This window comes from Epinephelus fuscoguttatus, linkage group LG12, assembly GCF_011397635.1.
Source record: "Epinephelus fuscoguttatus linkage group LG12, E.fuscoguttatus.final_Chr_v1".
In the NCBI taxonomy this organism is placed as follows: Eukaryota; Metazoa; Chordata; class Actinopteri; order Perciformes; family Serranidae; genus Epinephelus; species Epinephelus fuscoguttatus.
Genome location: NC_064763.1, coordinates 8991447 through 9011285, shown reverse-complemented (window position 1 = coordinate 9011285; position 19839 = coordinate 8991447). Strand labels below are relative to the sequence as shown.

At 40.3% G+C, this 19839-nt stretch overlaps 1 protein-coding gene across 5 annotated transcripts; it reads left to right on the top strand.

The window, feature by feature from the left end:
- Window positions 1–6678: 6678 nt before the first annotated feature.
- On the top strand, window positions 6679–19183 carry LOC125898886 (mucin-3A-like). Of its 5 annotated transcripts, none has more exons than XR_007450663.1 (5): window positions 6679–7173; window positions 8341–11667; window positions 12251–12292; window positions 13385–13459; window positions 18434–19183. XR_007450663.1 is itself a non-coding variant. In XM_049592909.1 (5 exons), the coding sequence occupies exons 2-5, from the start codon at window positions 8411–8413 to the stop codon at window positions 18443–18445; spliced, it is 3372 nt and encodes a 1123-aa protein (XP_049448866.1). In that variant the 5' UTR covers window positions 6679–7173; window positions 8341–8410; the 3' UTR covers window positions 18446–19183. The 5 variants fall into 5 exon arrangements, 4 of the variants coding, with proteins under 4 accessions (XP_049448866.1, XP_049448865.1, XP_049448868.1 ...); XM_049592909.1 differs by lacking the exon at window positions 12251–12292 and adding an exon at window positions 13252–13279; XM_049592908.1 differs by lacking the exon at window positions 12251–12292.
- Window positions 19184–19839: the final 656 nt, after the last annotated feature.

Sequence of the window (19839 nt, the reverse complement as noted above, 5' to 3'; positions counted from 1 at the left end):
TGCAGGAATCAAAGCAGCTGACCTATGACTGAGAAAAATCAATGGAACAAATAACAGAAAAAAAATCTGACTTGTGAAACCTTTTGTGCTTGGAATTCTCTGCTGAGCTCAGGGTGCAGGGGTCAGAAACATCACAGTACATTTACAGCTGGCAGGGATTCAAGGGCACTGGCTAAAATGGGAACTTAATCTTTTCCTCCATTTGAACAAAGAGTTCCCATTTTTAATGTTGTCTAGGAAGAAGGCGTCTGCCGATGTCTGTGCCACGAGCTCCATCTGTCTGTGGACTGGAGAAACTATTTATTCACGCCCCCTTCCTCCTCCAGGAGTCCATCTCTCCAGCAATACTGACACCTACTGGTGAAAACTGAGACTGTCAACTGACCCACATTGTTCATATTCTGTGACATTATTTTGTGTGTTTAAAAAGAAAGAATAATGGGCAATGATGATACACAGACTATTAAGCAGAATATCTGATAATTACTAAAGTTAGTTTCATAATTTCACATTCTATACTGTCCAGCATTAAAATGTATGTATGACAAGTTAATCCCAATGATACTGGCACAGAAAAAGTTTAACAGTCACAGTTACATTATTTTTTTTGTTCTTTACTTTCTTTATCATCTATGCTTTCTTCAATAATACGAGAGATTTTAGGGTGGCAGCTGTCTTGAAAATTAAATACATGTATAAAAAACATATCAAGGAAGCACACAGGACAAACATACAACAGATTTTGAAATAGAAATGCTGTTATGCTCTATCCGCTGGTCCCTGTTTTAATAATAATAACTCCACACTAAAGTTGTACTCAAAGGCTTTGTTAGTTATCTGTTTGACACTCATCTGCCCCTCAGTGGCCATTTTTTAAAATGCAGCTTTAGCATTAGCTCTGACATCCCATATTATAGTCGTATGAAATGCTTTGGAACCTGACTACAATTGTTTTTAACCACACAAGCCACATTGCAAACATGTATTCAAATGAACAATAAAAATATCTGGCGTTACGTGAAAATGTGCTCTTTAATGAATTCCTCTATGCAGCATTCCTTACTTCGTACCTTTATGAACGCTTGTGATTAAAGAGAACAAGTCGTTAATCAGATGTTATCTCACAAGCATGCTAGCTTTGATAAAATCAGTGTATTTAAATTTCAGCTGTTTCAAATAGGATTCAACATGGAGTGCATTTAAAGGTTGCTGCACTTAAAGGGATAGTTTGGATTTTTTTAAAAATGTGGTTGTGTGGGGTGGTTATCTATAGTCAGTGTATTACATACAGTAGAGATTTGTCTGCATGCCCTCAGAGAAGCAGCAAGAGTGCCAACATGGAGGAACATGGAAACCAAGCAATGTACTGCTCTGGGTGGGGGGCAGCAGCAAAACATATTTTAGCTACATAAAAAAGTCTCCCTTAAAAAATAAACAACATTTGAAGTGTACGCCATATTTAGATTTTCCTCATCACTTCAACTTTATGTCAGAAGGCCTGTTATGACAGGGAAAGTGTTAACAGCCTCAATACTCCATCCATGCGCTCATTAAAACCACCAGACTCCATTGACAAAAACAATGATTTAACATTGCTTAACATGGGAGCTGCTGGTCTACCGCTGCCTAGATCACTTACTTTGTTTGTGTTATTGCGTGACCAAACTAACTTTTAGATAGTTAGCTAAATGCCTAAGTCACGCAATAACACAAACAAAGTAAGTGATCAAGGTAGTGGTAGACCAGCAGCCCCTTTGATCAGCAATGTTAAATCACTGTTTTTCTCAATGCAGTCTGGCTTTGAAGAGGGTGATATATGAAACTACTGTATGAAACTGTTGTCTGACAGTAAGATAAAGCAGAAAAAATATTCTAAATATAACGTGGGGGAGTACTTCTGTGCAGAGTTTTCATGCTCTCCCTGTGTCAGTGTGAGTTTTCTCCAGGTGCTCTGGCTTCATCCCACAGTCCCAAAGACATGCAGGCTAGGTTAAAATGTGACTCTGAATTGGTTGTAGGTGTGATTGTGAGTGTGAATGGTTGTCTGTCTCTATGTGTTAGCCCTGTAATAGTTGGGTGCACTGTCCATGGTGTACCTCACCTCTCGCCCAGTGTCAGCTGGGATGGGCTCCAGCTCCCCCGTGACCCCTAACAGGATAAGCGGTTATGGAAAATGAATGAATGAATGAAAAAAATATATCATACATTTAATTTAATATTGATATTTTTAGGTGGCTAAAATACATTTTGCTGTTGCCACCGTTTACAGCAGTGCATTGCTTAGCTTTCTTGGCAGTACTCCTGTGTGCTTCTCTAAACTAGTGACTGACATCTACTGTATTTAATAATATACAAACTATGGATAAGTACCTCATGAAATCCCACTTCAAAAGAGCCTAACCATTTCTTTTCAAGGCTTTGCTGTCTTAAAATGTCAAGCAACTGCAATTAGTGTTATACGTGAACATGTACAGTATCAGTGTGCAGGCATGAGACAGCTCATCCTACTACGGACAATTTCTGCCTTACACATCCCCTGGTTGATTATATTTGCCACAACTTCCTGGTGGCCCTTAATTAACCTGCAATCATCTGGTGTTCTTAGCGTCACCTGGACTTAAGCCACTCATCAGCCCGCTGACACTACTGTTGATACAGTACATATTGCTAATCCTCATGGATTCGGGTCAGATAAAGAGGATAACTAATATTTATACACTTCTCCTTGGAAGAACAAACTATTAGGATGAATAAATGCAGAACATGAAAAATCTTACAGTGACAGTAAAACTGTTGTGCCTTGTTATCATGGCACAGTAGGCATTTTCACTGATACAATATTGTGTAATCACCTCGGGGCTATGGAACAATTTCCTATTCACAAAGTCAGCCTCATGTTCCCCAGGGCTGCAGTGATGGAATATGAGTGCAATCTACTGAACTCCGCACACCCAGGCATCCAGCACAGTAACAGTACATTTTATTAATTACTGATAACCATTGTCACATTTTGTAAACTATCTGCCATTTGAGAGGATTCACTCTTGTAATAAATGAAGTAGAAATTCTATAAACATGTTGTCCACTACAATAAACTATGAGAGCATAACAAGATTTTCCCTATAGTCTGTATTCTGTCTGCAGCTGAGTCAGGAGGAGTCTTGGCAAAAATTAAAAATAAAAAAATAAAAAAAAAATCACAGTGTTTCAGTGAAGTAATCAGTGGGAAAGTGAAGTCGTCTGAACATACCCCAATAAAAAAGTGAACTAGGACAGATATAACTGGCATTAACTACTTTAAATGGGTCTATAAAGTGAAACTTTTGTCTGTGTCCTTCTCTGTGTTCTTGTAAATTCCTCTTCAACAGCCACTCTTCCATTCTGCACAGACTTATAATAGTCCCTTTAATCTGCAGCGGAAAGGTTACTGTAATTAAACTCAAACGTTGGCTATAATGTTGATTCATAAGTGGGTTCAATAAATCCACAAACTGCCACATATAGCTGTCATTCAGTGGCTTTGTGAGGGATTTCAAAATAAGTCGGTGAAAAAAAGGGCTTTGATCATGAAGTTTGACACGACTTTCACTGACGTTGCGTTAATTAGTCCTGAATGTTATTTTCTCACAAGTTCTCGAACATACTTTTGTTTGCTGTTAAAGCAGAGAAGAAGAATTTAATGTGACAGAGCTCACCGTGGGACAGTTTGGTAGGGCAGTTACTTCACTGCTGATCACTCTAATCAAGAGTGCAGAACATTAGCCTAAAGTCACACAATGGATAACTGAATTTTTCATGCACTGCAGGTCATTTGTTTTTGATGGAAACGTGGTGTGAAAGGAATTTTGTTCTGCATCTCTTTGCTGTTAATTATTTTGGATTGCAATGTTGAGGTATCATATTTTAATTATTTCTGTGCAAAAGACATTGCCTCACGCATGTGTTTAACTTACTGTAATTTAAAGTTGCCTTTAAAGGGAAATTGCACCCCAAAATCTAAAAATGGACATTTTGTCCTATTACCTGTAGTGTTATCTATCAGTCTAGAACCTGATTACAAAAACATTATGACGCTGTGTAACACGTTAATAAAAACAGAAGCATTGATCAGCAAATCCTTTTTGACATACAGAGTAGGATTTTTTCATCTAAATCATCAACGTGTCTCTTAGACCCCATCCCAACTAAGCTACTTAAGGAGGTCTTACCTTTAGTTAACACGTATATATTAGATATGATCAATCTATCCTTATTAATAGGCTATGTACCACAGTCTTTTAAGGTAGCTGTAATTAAACCTCTACTAAAAAAGCCCACCCTGGATCCAGAGGTGTTAGCCAACTATAGACCAATATCTAATCTTCCCTTTATGTCAAAGATCCTTGAGAAAGTAGTCGCAGACCAGCTGTGTGATTTTCTCCATGATAATAATTTATTTGAGGAATTTCAGTCAGGATTTAGAGTGCATCATAGCACTGAGACAGCACTAGTTAAAATTACAAATGACCTTCTGATTGCTTCAGACAAAGGACTCGTCTCTGTACTTGTTTTATTAAATCTTAGTGCGGTGTTTGACACTATTGACCATCAAATTCTGCTGCAGAGACTGGATCACTTAATTGGCCTAAAAGGTTCTGCACTGAGCTGGTTTAAATCTTATTTATCTGATCGTTTTCAGTTTGTTCACGTTCATAATGAATCATCCTTACGTACTAAAGTTTGTTTTGGAGTTCCGCAAGTTTCTGTACTTGGACCAATCCTATTTACTCTATATATGCTTCCTTTAGGTAACATCATTAGAAATCACTCTATAAATTTCCATTGTTATGCGGATGATACTCAGTTGTATTTATCGGTGAAGCCAGAAGAAAGTAATCAATTAACTAAACTCCATAACTGCCTTAAAGACATAAAAACCTGGATGAGCACCAATTTCCCGATGTTAAATTCAGACAAAACTGAAGTTACTGTTCTTGGCCCCAAACAACTCAGAGACTCTTTATCTGATGACATAGTTTCTCTAGATGGCATTGCTCTGGCCTCTAGCACTACCGTAAGAAACCTCAGAGTAACATTTGATCAAGATTTGTCTTTTAATTCTTATTTAAAACAAACCTCACAGACTGCATCAATTTGGTGATGATATGATTTAATTGTGGCGTCAGCTTTAAGCTTTATTGTAGCATATATAACGTTATGACAAAGAAGACCAATTCATCAGACGCAATGATGTTAGACAATAATTGGAATACACGCAATTCATCTGCGCAGCATTGATTTCATGGGATTCAAGGGTGTGATCAGTGTCAGATGTACAGGTACAGGTACTGTAGCTACTTGAACCAGTGATGAATAATTTAACCTACACATAATTTTATTTGCTACCTTGTTTTGTCTTGATTTTTCCCTCTCTCCTCCTCTCTTTCATCTTTCCTGAACCATTTTTTTTGTCTTCTCTATTATGTGATTTCATTGATGTTTTGACAGAGGAATTTCTTTGATAAGCTTTTAGTGGCTTCGAACCTCTCCGGCAGTTTTCTTTTTTTAATCTTGTAAATTTTATACGGTCTGTTTTTAACATTATGTGCAAATAAACTAAACTAAAACTAAACATTATTCATCCCATTTCCTCCTCCTGCAGCTGCCACGGTGTTGGCCTTTTCTGTAATGTTGCTTTTCTCCTCCTCATATTAGTCTCTGTAGGCAGCCCAGGCTCTGCAAATGGCAACAAAAACATTGTGGTCCAGGCTGCACCAACCAGCCAGCGCAAGACCAGTGAAAGCAAGCACACACACATGAACGTGGTGCCCATGTCTCACGGTCTCGCACAAGCTCGCACATTTGAACACGGTGCCCAGAGAGGCAGTTAGAGCTACAGGCTACAATGAGGCTAAAAGGCGAGCTAGCTCCATTGTGTCTGATAACATTGTTGAACGTAAACAGAAGTGAAGTGTTTTTGTTGCCATTTGCGGAGCCTGGGCTGCCTACAGAGACTGAACTTTTTCACAGCATATTCAGAGGACATGTATCTGATCGTGAGGAGATGTTTGCTGTATGTGACAAAAACTTTTCAAGCTTAGGAAGACTTAGACTTTAATATGCCTGTTTATTTATCTCATTTACCCCATTAGTTGCAATATTATTTATTTTAATAATTATTGAAAAGTGACTGATGTACAACATGTAATATACTACCCCGAGAGAGACTTGTCCCAAAAAGCAGCGTTGGTCTGAGAAATTTAGTAGCTAAATGGTTAATGTACAAAATGCATTAAAAACTGCCTGCCCTTGCCCTGTCACACATCATTACCACATCAGACTGTGCACTCAAAGGTAAGACAGCAGTCAGTGTAAAACACTGCGCCTACTTAGTCCTGTATGCAGCAAAACCAGCTTCAGATTGATTCCTGTGTACAGTAACAGTATGAGACTGAAACAGCAGTGATAGTCTTGAGATACTGTAAATGTTCATGTTTAAAAATACTGCAGAGTTGAGGTAAAATAATTTTCTCCCTGTTATTTTTAAAGCTTTGTTTGCTTTTACATTTGCTGTACATTTGTTGTCAGTGCAGTTCCCTGCTTTTTAACTTGCATGGTAATTTACACACAGTCCCTACCCCACTGATGCAAGTCACTTCCTCTCTCTCTCTCTCTCTATTTCTCCCTTGCTCTCTTTTTCTTTCTCCACCCAGCTGTAGATCAGGATACATGAATGCTGGGGAGGAGGATAGTGGCAGAAATAAGAGAGGGGGAGAGGGAGAGAGAAGGAGGAGGAGGAGGTAAGAAAAAAGGCAAGACATAGTAGGACAGAGAGTGTTGGAGGGCAGCATACTGTAGCACACTGCTGTGTTGTGATTATGGAGTGAGCATGGAGCAGCAAGACCAAAACAAGAGGAGAAGGGGGATACAATGAGGACACAGCTTGGCTTCATGTCTGATCAATAAAAGGTAGATTAGTTGAGAATCATTAGGAAAGAGGGCTCATTCAACACTGCTTGCAGACTCCTCTGAGTTTGCATTCTACTACAAAGGGATTTGAAATATGAAGGCAAAGTCAGTCTAAACCTTGAGGAATCTATGAGGACGTAAAACAGAAAGCGGAAAACTAGCTCCTGACATTTGGACTCAAGACAACAACAAGACATCTTGCAGCAGGATCAAGCAAACACTCAGGTATGCCTGCTCAACACAATCACAAAAACACATTAGGTGGCAATTGTGCTGAAGCCAGAGAAAGCTCTGTTCTTTAGTGCTGGTCATCTAAAAAAGTGTGTGGCACTGCAAGAGCATGTAAAGGGAGATTTATTTATTGTACTAACAGGACAGGACGGTGTTAGATGGCAACAAAAGACACAGGTCACTTGACTAAGCTTGAGGAACATTAGATGATATGACAACCAAAATAATGTTCCCTGCAGGTAAACATGACTAAATGTTCTTTTTGACATCCCTGGATAGAGGCTGTTTGGGAAGAGGAAGGAGTGAGGGGAGCCTTGTCACAATGTGTTTGCATGATTTTTTTTGTTATAAATCAAGGCTTGCAATCACAAACAAACACATTCACACTCTGTGTTGAACGTGTGTAACAATCAAATGCCTGAACGTATGCAAAAATCCACAAATTACCTCCCCGTCGTTGACTACCGAACTGTTGTTGCGTAAATCATTAAAATGACCTCTTGCACACACAAAAGAAAACTGGGCACACGCGAATTCATGGGTGGCACGGACACACGCAGACAAAATGCCACCTCTGTGAAAGGGTGTTCCAGTTAAATGCACACAAAGCTTAATGAAGTCTATAGCACCAGTGTATATATACATTATGGCCTCTTTCCAAGGTGAGCTGAATGTGGAGGACAACAGAGAGTGGAAGCTGCTCGCTATGACAAACATTTCAACGGGAGAGGAGAGAGAGTTCACCACAGGAGCTATGTTGTGAATTTTATTCCACAAATAAATTATTCTTTGGGCTGTCAGACATTGAGAGCAGATCTGTGCGGTTTGTTTGAAATGCTAATATAATATACAACACTTGTTTTCACAGCCACAGCCTCCCCTTATTATTAGCGTTAACACCTTGCCATTCCTATTTCCTATCCAGCCACACCATGTCAGGAAAGTTTAAAGTGAGAGGATAATTCTCCCTGTCTTATCTCGAATCCGCAATTGATTTTTTGACAACTCTAGTTATCCTTCATTTCTGCAGCGCTGAAGCAGTTCCGTGTCTCAGTTCTCGCTCTGTGCATTGTTTCAACCCGTCCTGCTTACTCATGGTTTTCTCTCACAGCACCACCTCAAATGCCTCTCACTGTAAACTTGTTCCTCTCTTACTTTTAGACGGATGTAATGGTGTGGAAACGCTGCCACTCTCTCGAGTTATCAGAGTTTTGAGTCAGCCAAACAAAGGATGGGGAGACGAGCGGCTGACCTGACAACTCCGGTTCCAGTTTTAGGTGTCCCTGCCCTGGTTGGAGTGCGTGGTTGGAGGACAACAGGAGGAGACAGAACCGGAGGAGCCCTGCTGCAGACGTGGGGACCTCAGTGCAGCGTTGGTGTTCAGACGTCCCCTGGGATCAGCAGACCATCCACCCAGCACAGCGTGCAGCTAACTGATAGGCTCTCGACACCATCAGATAACATTGCTCAAACATCCAGCAGCTATATTACCAAGGAAACAGAGTACAAGGAGGTATTACTGCTAACAAAGAGTGACAAGGAGAAAAGGGCTATTTTAAAACAGAAAAGTGGAGAATCCAAGACCAAAAAGGAAGTGACTTTCAGAGCACTTGGAGGTGAGGCCTCTGAGGATGTGGCCTGCAGTCAGAGGAGCAGCTGTGGGACTTATTGCTATGCCAGGGCAATCAAGACCAACCCACACTTTGCAGGGAATGTAACCAATGTCAAGCCTAAATCGAAATCTGCTGCCCGCTACACGAATGGCAGCGTGGTTGATTCAGATGCCATTGGTGGAATAAGTGTTCATAGCGATGAAGTAGAGCCTGTTAAGAGTGCAAACTCTTGTGGAAGAGACCAAACCAGACTGCAAGGTCATTATGCAGAGCGGTGTGGGAAGACACTGCTGTTATCTGCTGCCCGACCTTTCGGTATGACACAAAAAATATGCAGCAATTGTGGTGGCAGACAGTCTGCAGCCACCGGAGTTGCGACATCGGGGGAGAAAAGCACTACTCCTGACGCTCGCCTTGAAGAGAAACCAGTCCTCACCTCGCTCTCCACTACCACGCATGTCCAGATGCCCCATGTTGAGAAAAGCCTGAAGTCAAGCCTTCTTGAAATCTCTGAGAGCGTCACAGACAGAAACAAAAGGACACCCAATAACCCACAACTGTTATATTTTAGTGAAGAGCTAAAGTATGGAAAAACACCACACCCAGCATGCCCAGTGCACTCTAGGGGGAATTTGGTCAATTTGTCACAGACACATGCTGCCGGTGATGCAACATCCTCTCAACACACAACCATCCTACATGCTAAAACCATCACTGTAACTAAAGCAACTATTGAAACAAGACATGAGGATGCCAGTATAAAATCTTCAGCAAAACCATCACAGGACGGTAAGATCCCCCGACCAACAAGTCTAATGTTGACTCCACAGATGGCCACAGCTACCAAACCAAACAACCCACATTCACACACTTATCCTAAGCACCTCAAATCATTACGACACAACTCTACGCAACATAACGTGCCTCAAAGTGTATGTGTATCTGTGCACCCTACACCTGAAAATACTCTGTCGCCACCTTCCTGTTCACATGCTGCAGGAAACACATTCACTGCCAACACATGCAGAACAACCACAACCTTTCATACTGCACTGATGTCCACTGAAAGCATACCCGCAAAAGTTGCCAATGCTCAACCTGCAGCAACAGTAAACATAGCAAAAAATAGTCCAAGAATGACCCCTAAATGTCCCACCTTATCACTGGCAGCCAATGCATCAGACCAAAACCATAAACCAAAAATAACTGCACAACCTACACATGCAAGTCCACCATGTACCACATCGGATCCAGGTAATACACAACGAGTAAAGCCCTCATCAAACGTCGACAGCAAATCTCCAGGTAAAGCATCTTTTATTGACACTGTAATGAACACTGTCGTCTCGCAGAGCTCTTTGAATCATAGCTCTAATTCAGACCGATTTACATATACCAGCACTAAACATAATTCAGTAGCCTCACAAATTCACCTAATTCAACGTAACTCCTCAAAATCTGAACCTACACTTCATGTTTCTACAGCGTCTCTAAACACAACACCAAATGCAGCAAAACCCCCAGACTCAAGAGCTAGGTTGCCTTCAAGTGCAGCTCCCAGCTCTGCATTTACATGCAGCAGCACTCTATACAGAAATAAAGCCCTCAAGTACTCCTCCATCAACCTGAAAAATCCACCACCCACAGCCTCCACTTCTTCATCTACATTGACAGGAAACCAAAGTAACGTCTGTGTTTCAGGTACAACTTCTCTTCAATCAGCAGACACAAAGCAACATCACAAAGATCTAAGTCATAAAGAAGCGCCTCATGTAAATCAACCTGAGCGCACACAAGGAACAGACAGCAGAGCTCAAACCGGTAATGAGTCTGGTGTGTGCGGTGTTGTTTCCAATCAGGAAAACAACTCCATAACAACTCCAGTTTTATTATCTGAGCCGTTAAATGTGTCAAAATATCCCAACAGAGGCAGCGATGCAAGCATCCACAATCCTGCATCAAACATTAGTCCCTATACTGAATCATATACTGATGAAAACAAATTCAATGGTAATCTAATCAATGAATTAGTTGTGCATGAGTCAAATGACCATGAAAATTCAAATCTGTCCCAGGTCACCAACCTTCAGAATTACATTTCCCTAATTAAATCAAGCAGCTCTTGTCTGCAGGGTTGCATAAACACGAAACAACAAAGGCTCGCACATTATCAAGGATACACAAAAACAGAACATGAGGGACACTTTGCTGCATGCCCACCAGTAAAAACAACCCTGGAGATGGATACAAATACAAAACAGTTTGCCTTGGGTGTATCAGTCAGGCATGCTAATATTAATCTTAAATGCAATGCAGATGAACAGACACTTCCAAGCTACTCTGCCACAGCACGCACAAACTGTGAGCCCACTATCTCATCACTTAAAAACACCAGTACACATGTCGACCCTGTCACCGAACCTTCAGTCCACCAAAACTCTGATTCAGATACTTCTTCATTACCGCAGGTACACACAGGTTCAGAGCTTTCTTTCACTGCACCAGCCCCTTTTAACAGTGAGCGAGAGCTCTGTATGCACACAGGCCCTGAATGTAATTCCATATTGCCATCATCAACAATGCACTTGGCATCCCTTCCCCGCCTCCAGTCCTGCGAGGCAGAGGCAATCGTCAGACCGGATTCAAAGTTTAGCCCTGCTCCCCCTCAGCCGTGCCCAGAGGACACCAGCCTGGCTCACTCCCACCCAGCTGCTGCAGCTCTGTTGCTGCCTCCTTCCCCACAGTGCTGCAAATCAGCAGCCCTACAGCAGAGGCTCGAGACTGTGGAGGCCAGCCTGGCAGCCAACAAGGACAGGATCACCACTCTGCTTAACATTATCCATGACCTGGAGACGTGCCACACTCCCACCAGCGGGTAAGAGGATGCATGAGGGTGTGTGTGTCTGCATATGTAAGTGGGTAAGGGAGGTGAAATGACTTCTCTAGTGTAATGCTTTACTTGTGATACATAAAGACTTGCGACAGCATTATTCTGTGATGCTTATTAAACATTAAGCATTTCACTTATAGTGTAACGAAAATACAAAACCTGCAGGGTCAGTTATGACTGAATTATTGATATACTCCACATTCAGTCTGATACAGGTATATTATAGCGCTTTGCCAGAATATGGTCAAGGGAATTACTTTAAAAGCTGTCCTGCAGTGCTGATCTTTGACTTTCTAGTGAGTCATCACTTGCATTTACTGGACCACTCAGTGGATTTGGAATTTATCAGCAAACTGCATTGATCTCCAATCTAAAAAAAACTTCTGTATGTGTGTTTGTGTAATTATATGTATGATTATTCATATTCATTCATAGTTTAGTGGAAAAACAATTGGTCATTGATGGCAATACACTGTTTACAACAAAAAAAAAACACATACATATTTTAAATCAACAGATACAGCACAGATATCTCTTTTATTCAGTGGTGGATCTCCCTATACTGTAGGTGACATAGGGTGACACCCAGGGGGCAAAAATCAAACATAAGGTGAGTGTGGGGAGCATTAGTTTAAGAGAAAATGAAAAGGCAAAAGCCTTCCAGGGCTTTTTGCAAATTTGCCCATATCATATTCTGTTATTGTTTATATTTTGTTATTATTGTGTGTTAGCTAAGTTGGTTGTGTTAATTTCTTAAAAGCTCTTGTTCTTGTTTGTAATAAATACAATAAATATAACACATAACAATGAATATTAATATTAATAATCTTTTTGGAGTGGGGGAGGGCAGCAGGCAAGCTTGCTAAGGGCGCCAAATGTGATATAAAAATTAAACATTATATATACATATTATGGCAGTGTCAGATATTTGCTCACCCTGTCCTGTCTGAAGAAAACCATCTATAATGCAATTGGTTTATGCAAAATAAACCTAATTTGGAAAAGATATGGTTCATGTTCTAGAATTATTTTGGATGCAGTAAATTATCAAGTGCCACATTGATAAGCACTGACTTTCTACTGACATTGAACTCATACCCACAAATGGAAAAAAATATATAATTTATGAATAATTTATTACACGCACCATGATGTGAGACGTTGCACAAATACATTTGGAGCATGCTGTTAAGGTGTCATGAAGCTGGCTCTGTGGCCACTGTAACGATGCTATAAATCAGAGATTGTAGCGTGATGATGTGAAGCCTTTATATCGTTACAAGTTTGCAAACAGGTCCGTGAACGTGCGCCTGTGTGTGACAGAAACCTACTTGGGCATTTCAAGAGGGCACGTCTCGGAGAGATTTATTTAGCCACATAAGTCTTCTGGGACAAATAACAGGAATTAAAACTGCCTTCTGGCAATGTGTCTCTGTCAATCATTCTCATTCACTGTAGTGTGCTAATAAGTTGTGACTGCCTCTGAGGTCATGTTTCAGAATAACCAACTCCTAATAACCCACTGATGTCTGACATAATGCATGTTATACGGCTCAACGCTGCCAACAGTAGTCTGAGTGAATATCAGACAGAGAGGGTGAGTGGAGAGAATATTAAATTGTAAATCTGAAAACGATGAGAGTTTTGGAAGTTGCTCAAATTTACTGTTTGCAATTCAATTTACTTTTTTGTTTTAACCTAGTCGGCGATGCTACAAAACTGGACAGGACCTCAAAAACTGCTCAACCTGCCAGAAGACTGCTTGTATTGTCTACAGGTGAGATAACAGTTAATTAATTTTACCTGTATGCAATGTTTGAACTGGTGAGTGATCAGAGCAGCTCTAGAATTCAGCTCATGCCCAAATATGCACCATATTAATGGATATAGAATGATATCACTTTGTGTTGGTTTGGATTATAGGCAGGAGCAGGACGACTTCATTTAAATGAATTTAAGACATTGTCTGGGCTTCAGATATTGTGACATGGGAAATTTTCAGAAGGATATTAAGAAAGTAATTAAAAATGAAATCAATATTTTAGAACGACACTCCGTTTAATAGACTTATTATGAACTGCCATGAGTGCTTATATTTCTTTGGCCAAGGCCGTAGCCAAATGATGAAGCGAAAAAAATTGCAAAATTTGAAAACTCATTTCCCATTATATTAAATCCTTCATCATAAGCAAGTACAGCCATACAGCATTCTGTACAAATATGCGGTAAATGGAAACTACTACTGAGATGATAACAATTCATAAAATTATTTTCATAACATCACATCATTTTCATCGTCATCATAATCAACATTGATATGATAATTTGAAAGTAATGGAATAGAGACACAGTACAGTGTTTGACACTGATTGTACTTAACTACAGCAGCCAACCAACAGCTTCTGCTGGGGAACGGCAACACCATTTGGACAAACCACCAAGGAAGTGCAGTACACCATAATACCAGAACCAGTCGTAATAATAATGGGTATTTGTTAAGTTTGTTTATGTTTATTATTACATTTGCTCATGATTTTTCCAGACAGCGGTGCATGGTTGCCATTTATAGTGATTAAAAAAGAATATGTATATAGTTTTATCCACATATTTTACATTTCAGCCCATTCTTATTATGATCTGGTCAAATACCGTTGCTTTGTCAGTGATCTGGGCATTAGATTTATCAGGTGGCGGCAGTTGTTGATGCAGCAGCCACCAACCAAAGTTGTCAAATACCAGCACAATGTCAGTGGACTTCCACATAAGAAACCAACACACCAAGGCACCTTTCTTGGTGTTATTAAATGCACTGGATGGCGGCAGTTTTGTATAGAGTGGGCCAGAGGGGAAGCAGATGGGTCCAACAAGGCCCGGACTTTCACACGGGAGACTGCTCTTTGCTTCCTGTGTGAAACCAAAAGTCAGAAAAGTCATAGTCAAGTCATTTTATAACAACATAGTGTGGTAGTATGAGTAGCATGCTACAGAAGTGACACACGTACATGACATGTGTCAAGTGATATTATATGACGGTACATAACTGTCCTTATTTTAAGCTAAGCCATGATGTTTCCTTCTAGGGATGCATGATATTGGATTTTTTTGCCCATATCCGATATGCCGATATATAACAACTCATTTGGCTGATAACCGATACCCTTATTAATATTAGAGCTTAGATTCTCAGCCCGACTCAGCCATAATTTCCCGCCACTATCCTCGGGCTCGGATTGGTCGGGCTCCTCATAATAGACCTAGACCTGTGTCTCAAATTGCGTACTTCTGTACTTACACTTAATATTTTGAGTGCATAAGCGCGTACACACTTAGAAGTATGGAAAAATGCAGTGCACTATGAGTACATGGATGGTGCAGGAAGTTGAGTGTGGAACTATGGACACTTCTCACCATCAATGGTCGCCATCTTGGCTACATAGCGGAAGGGGAGGGACCACTTTTCAAACTGGAAATAACGGACGAGGACTGTGCGACCGTCAACATCGCTGCATTGTACAAATGCATGTGTTTTTTGCACTAAGCACCATTATACTGTTGTTGGGTATAAGCCAGCACTATGTTTATTGGGTTAATTTAGCAGTCTGTAATTATTTGGTACCACGAATTTTAACGCAAATGCTAATGCTAGTTTGCTAACTAGCTAATTTGCGGTTGTTATTTCCGGTGAGTGCACAACGGACGTGTTTGGTTTGAGACAACACTGCCCAACATTCGCTCACTACGCCAATGAGTACGTAGTGCACATAGTATAGGCTACTACATGGAAGTGTACTAAGGGAAGTATGTGATTTGAGACACACCACCAGGCTATGGAACCAACTACTTATCGCACCAGGGAAGGGGGCCACGGGCCCCCCTGACGGCGCCACTGGCCGCGCACATGTGAGTTGTTGACGGTGACAACATGTGTGTTTGCTTCGTCGAGTATACGAAGTGCAGCACGATGCTGGTATATGACAGCAAAAAAGAGGGGGACCTCGACACAAGAGGCACATAACGAAGGCTTGCCATGGAAAGAAAGATGAGAGTCAGCCTTTAATGTCCACGTTCGTATCCTTACAAAAATGTCGGGTTTAAACCGGGCTTGGGCTCATAATTACAGTTAAAGGGACGGGCCGGGCTCGGACAGAACATGTACAGGCTCGGGTGGGGTCGGGCTGGGTTTTTTGGGCCTGATCTAAGCTCTAATTGATATACATCCCCTTTATCCCTACCTAATTTTAGTGATCATCATGTCTCTTCTGCAGCAGAATTAACATCATTTTATGCATGCATACTTACCATGATGGCCCACCAGCAGATGGAGACATGAAATACAATACTTTACAATGTATATAATATTTATTCATTGTGAAAAATAAGAAAAAGCATATTGGCTGACAGTTCATTTTAAAGCGAATATCAGCTGATATTGATGATGTGCTATTCTCATGCATCCCTGTTTTTTGGGGTTTTTTGTATTCTGAAAAGACACAATGCATGTAACAAGCGTAAATTGACATGACTTTCCTCTACATCAACAGCAGACACAGGAGGATACCTCGTGTGTCATATATAGATATGAAAGTCCACAGATAAAGCAGTGATATTTCACGAGTTAGGATGAGAACATGTACATTTTGAGCATATTTGGGTACTAGGGGAGATGTTTCCCCCTAAATATATATTGTCATTACTACCTTCACTGAGGCAAAAAATGAAAAGAGTATCTATATGCACCTGGATGAGAACAGTCACAATGCAGACCTCTTGGTTATTTACACCAATCCCTTTGACCACTCATTATGGATGCCACTATGTGCTGTGATTGGCTAGTGCTGGTTGTCATGTTTAGTGCACAGAGGTCATGGTTAGAGCTAGTATTAGCTAATATCATCAGATGTTCACTGAAATTTAAGTGTTAAAATTATGAGAAAAAACTCAAAAACGCAAATGTACTACCAGAGAGTACGCAGGTGCCATTTAAAGAGTGACAGAGTCCATGGTGGAAGTAAGATGTGGTGGGTGGGAGATGGGTTAAGCACTGGACTTCCACACAGGGAGTTGAGTCCTGTGTGGGTCTTTGCTGGCTTATTGTTTTAAGACTTAGTTGACTTATTATTTTCATTTTCAGGATGTATAATGCACACTGTGTAAATCAACTTTAGCAGAATAGCTGAATAGACCCATCCATGTTAACATAAATGTGTAAATATTCACAGTGACTACTTCCACCCTCGGTGTGAATATCATTGTTGGCTACGGCACCTGGTTGCAAATAGCATCTGCCAAAAGTAAAAAATGTAACATAACATGAATTTCAATAACTTTAGAATAACTTTACTTTAACACTAGTATATGCACAGCAGTGGGACCATGCATCACTTTACCCAAGGGCAATTTCAAAATACAGGTTTTATTTAAAGTTTCCTTTATGCTTAAGACACACAGTTCAACAAGATTGAGCCCATTTGCCATTTCAGTTGCCAAACAGTTCTCCACCAGTCTGCCCACTTCACTTCACTGAAAATTAATGACTTACTGTATGGGCAGCTTACCAAATGAAAGGCTCGGCACTGCTCATTTGTTTCTTGCTCAGAATACATAGGGAGATTACATTTTCCTCTCTGAGCAAACCATCAATCTTTTGGAACAAGTGTCAGATTTAAGCACTGACTGTATGTGACTCAATCTATCCCCACAGCAGATTTATGGAGATTGAGATACACTCTCAGAAATTCAAATTAGCAAAGAGGAAGTCACACCCAAGCAGCCTGCATGATGGATTTAGAAAGATTTATAATGATCACTTTACTGAAGTCATGTTAGTATTGTTAATTTGCATACAAGGTAATTCCACGTCATGTAGAAATAAAATATTTTAGTAGGTTAGTTTAGTTGTAAGAGGTGGGTACATTTATTCAAAGTAGATTTTAAAGTGAGACATTTGGCATTTTCATATTTTCACACCCTGCAGCAATTTTAGGTAACATTTATTTAAAGGTGAGACTGGAAAGATAATGACATACTTTTAATACATATACCTTGCCAATTTGGTTGAAGGTAGTGCTTCATACATCACTTCTTCATACACCTAATACACTAATTATCATGCAATAGCGGTTGGCTCTAATATTCCAACTTTGATGTTCGTTTGCACCCATTAGCGGAAATGTTGCATCAGTTGGAGGCAATACAAAAATAAAAAACAATTGTCCCAGAATACTGTGTTTAAAGAGGCTAAGAGAAGCTAAGGAATATAAGTCTTCTCATCATTTTTTTGGGGAAGAAATGCCTCCTGCTCTCCAAAGCAAAACCTAAAACAGTCTTTATCTTGAAATATTCAAAACGTCCCTCTTGATCCACTTATTTTCAAAACTGATTTTGCATGACAAAAAGATGTTACGTAAGTTGATTTGCTGACTGGTGTGTGTCGGCAAGTGGTCCTTAAAGGCCAAGTGGAAGATAAGGAAATTTGAACAAGACGTCTGCACCTTCAGAAAAAAGGATACCCCGGCAGAGAATATCTTTCTGCCTGAACCAATCAAACACTTTGAAATCTGACAAGCATAGAGCTTCCCACAGAGTGAAAACTGTAGCTACAAAAGCGTGGTGCATAATAGAAAGATAAGCTCGTAATGCAGATCTGACACCATTCATTTGCATCCTTTGGCAAGAGCTGATACATTTTGTGTTGTTTCACATCTGCGTTTTGGGGTTTTGGTAATTCTGGGCTGCATGTCTGTCTGTCCAGTGTGGAGTATGACTTCAGGCAGCAGGAGAAACGCTTCTTGGAGGTTCTGAATTGCTCAGCAAGAGGAAACAACGCTTTCTCCGTGCACCTATCCCAGCCAATGAAGTTCAGCCTGCTCAGAAATGTCATCATTAAGAACTTAACAAAGTCAAAGGTGAGGAGCAAAAAGCTGTGCAAGACCCTGTTCAAATGGTTGCCCAGGAAAATTCAGCAAGTGTAAACATCTCAACCTGTGTGCTGTTTAATAGCCATAAGCCTGTGTTACAAGTGACCAGCAGAAGCCTTTGCAGAGGACTCTTACTATTCCCTTCATACCCACAGAAGGAGATTACTCTGAATTAAGCGCTTACCCAGTAGAGTTTCTCTCTCCTGCACATTGTCAAGCTTATAAACATGATTTTGTACTCAAATTTGCCCCTGATCTCTGTGACCTTCAGCTACTATCGTCCCAAAGGAATTCTTTATTTCACTTTTGAAAGTTAATGTAATTTTGTTGTCAAAATGCCTGCATAAAATATATGGCACAAATTTCTTTATCTATTTTCCATATGAGATTCTGTTGCACTGTTATGATAAATGCACTATGAGTTCCAGTTGATACATTTCCCCATCAATCATCCCTCTTACCTGCTTCTCCTCAGACTAAATGTGCAATATATAAAACAAATTTTTGAATGGAATCATTTTGAAATGCAAAAATAAATCAGAATTTACTGATTGTTTATTCGTCTGTAAATCTGTTCATTTATCCAGAGCTTTGTTTAATTCTGAATGCTAAACTTCCCTTTGTACATTTAACGAATGAAATAAAGGACATTGTCAGCCAAGACGTACAGCTTCAGTGCATCTAAACCTTTTCACAAGTGCAAAACTAGCTACTAAATAGAGAAACATTCATTATGCCTTTGCCAATTGTGCTGACGGTCTCCAAATCCCCAAACAATCTGAACTCCATAAAAGGTTTCAGAGTAAAACAATGACATGACGAAAGGCTGCAATGAAGCGTGAGTCACACTCAAAATGTTCATGTGCTGCACACATGCACAAAACCATGAGCACGCAGGCACATGGACATAAAGAGCAAACTACAGCAAGACTGGATGGTTTCACTAAAGCTTTCATAAATAATCAATGCAAGGGGAATATGAGATTTAGAGGACTTAGGAAAAAAAGATTATGAAAAGGACTGTATAAACAGTGTATTTGAGCAGTAAGCCAAGCAAAGATTGTCATATCACCTTTTGAGTGCGATATACTTTGATGCTTTAATTAAAACACTCCTGAGACAAAATAATATCAGCTGGAAATGATATTCTTGCAACAATGGTACTACAGGGAAACGCGGGTCCATAGCAGCCTTGGAGCTTTGTAGCCTCATGTAGGTAGCACAGTTCTGACACCAAGGT

Excerpts from the sequence above, each read along its gene's own strand:
- LOC125898886 (XM_049592908.1), top strand. The coding sequence starts at position 8,411 with ATGGGGAGACGAGCGGCTGACCTGACAACTCCGGTTCCAGTTTTAGGT. Across the intron at positions 11,668-13,384 it reads TGCCACACTCCCACCAGCGG|TCGGCGATGCTACAAAACTG; the intron begins GTAAGAGGATGC and ends GTTTTAACCTAG. Across the intron at positions 13,460-18,433 it reads ACTGCTTGTATTGTCTACAG|TGTGGAGTATGACTTCAGGC; the intron begins GTGAGATAACAG and ends CTGTCTGTCCAG.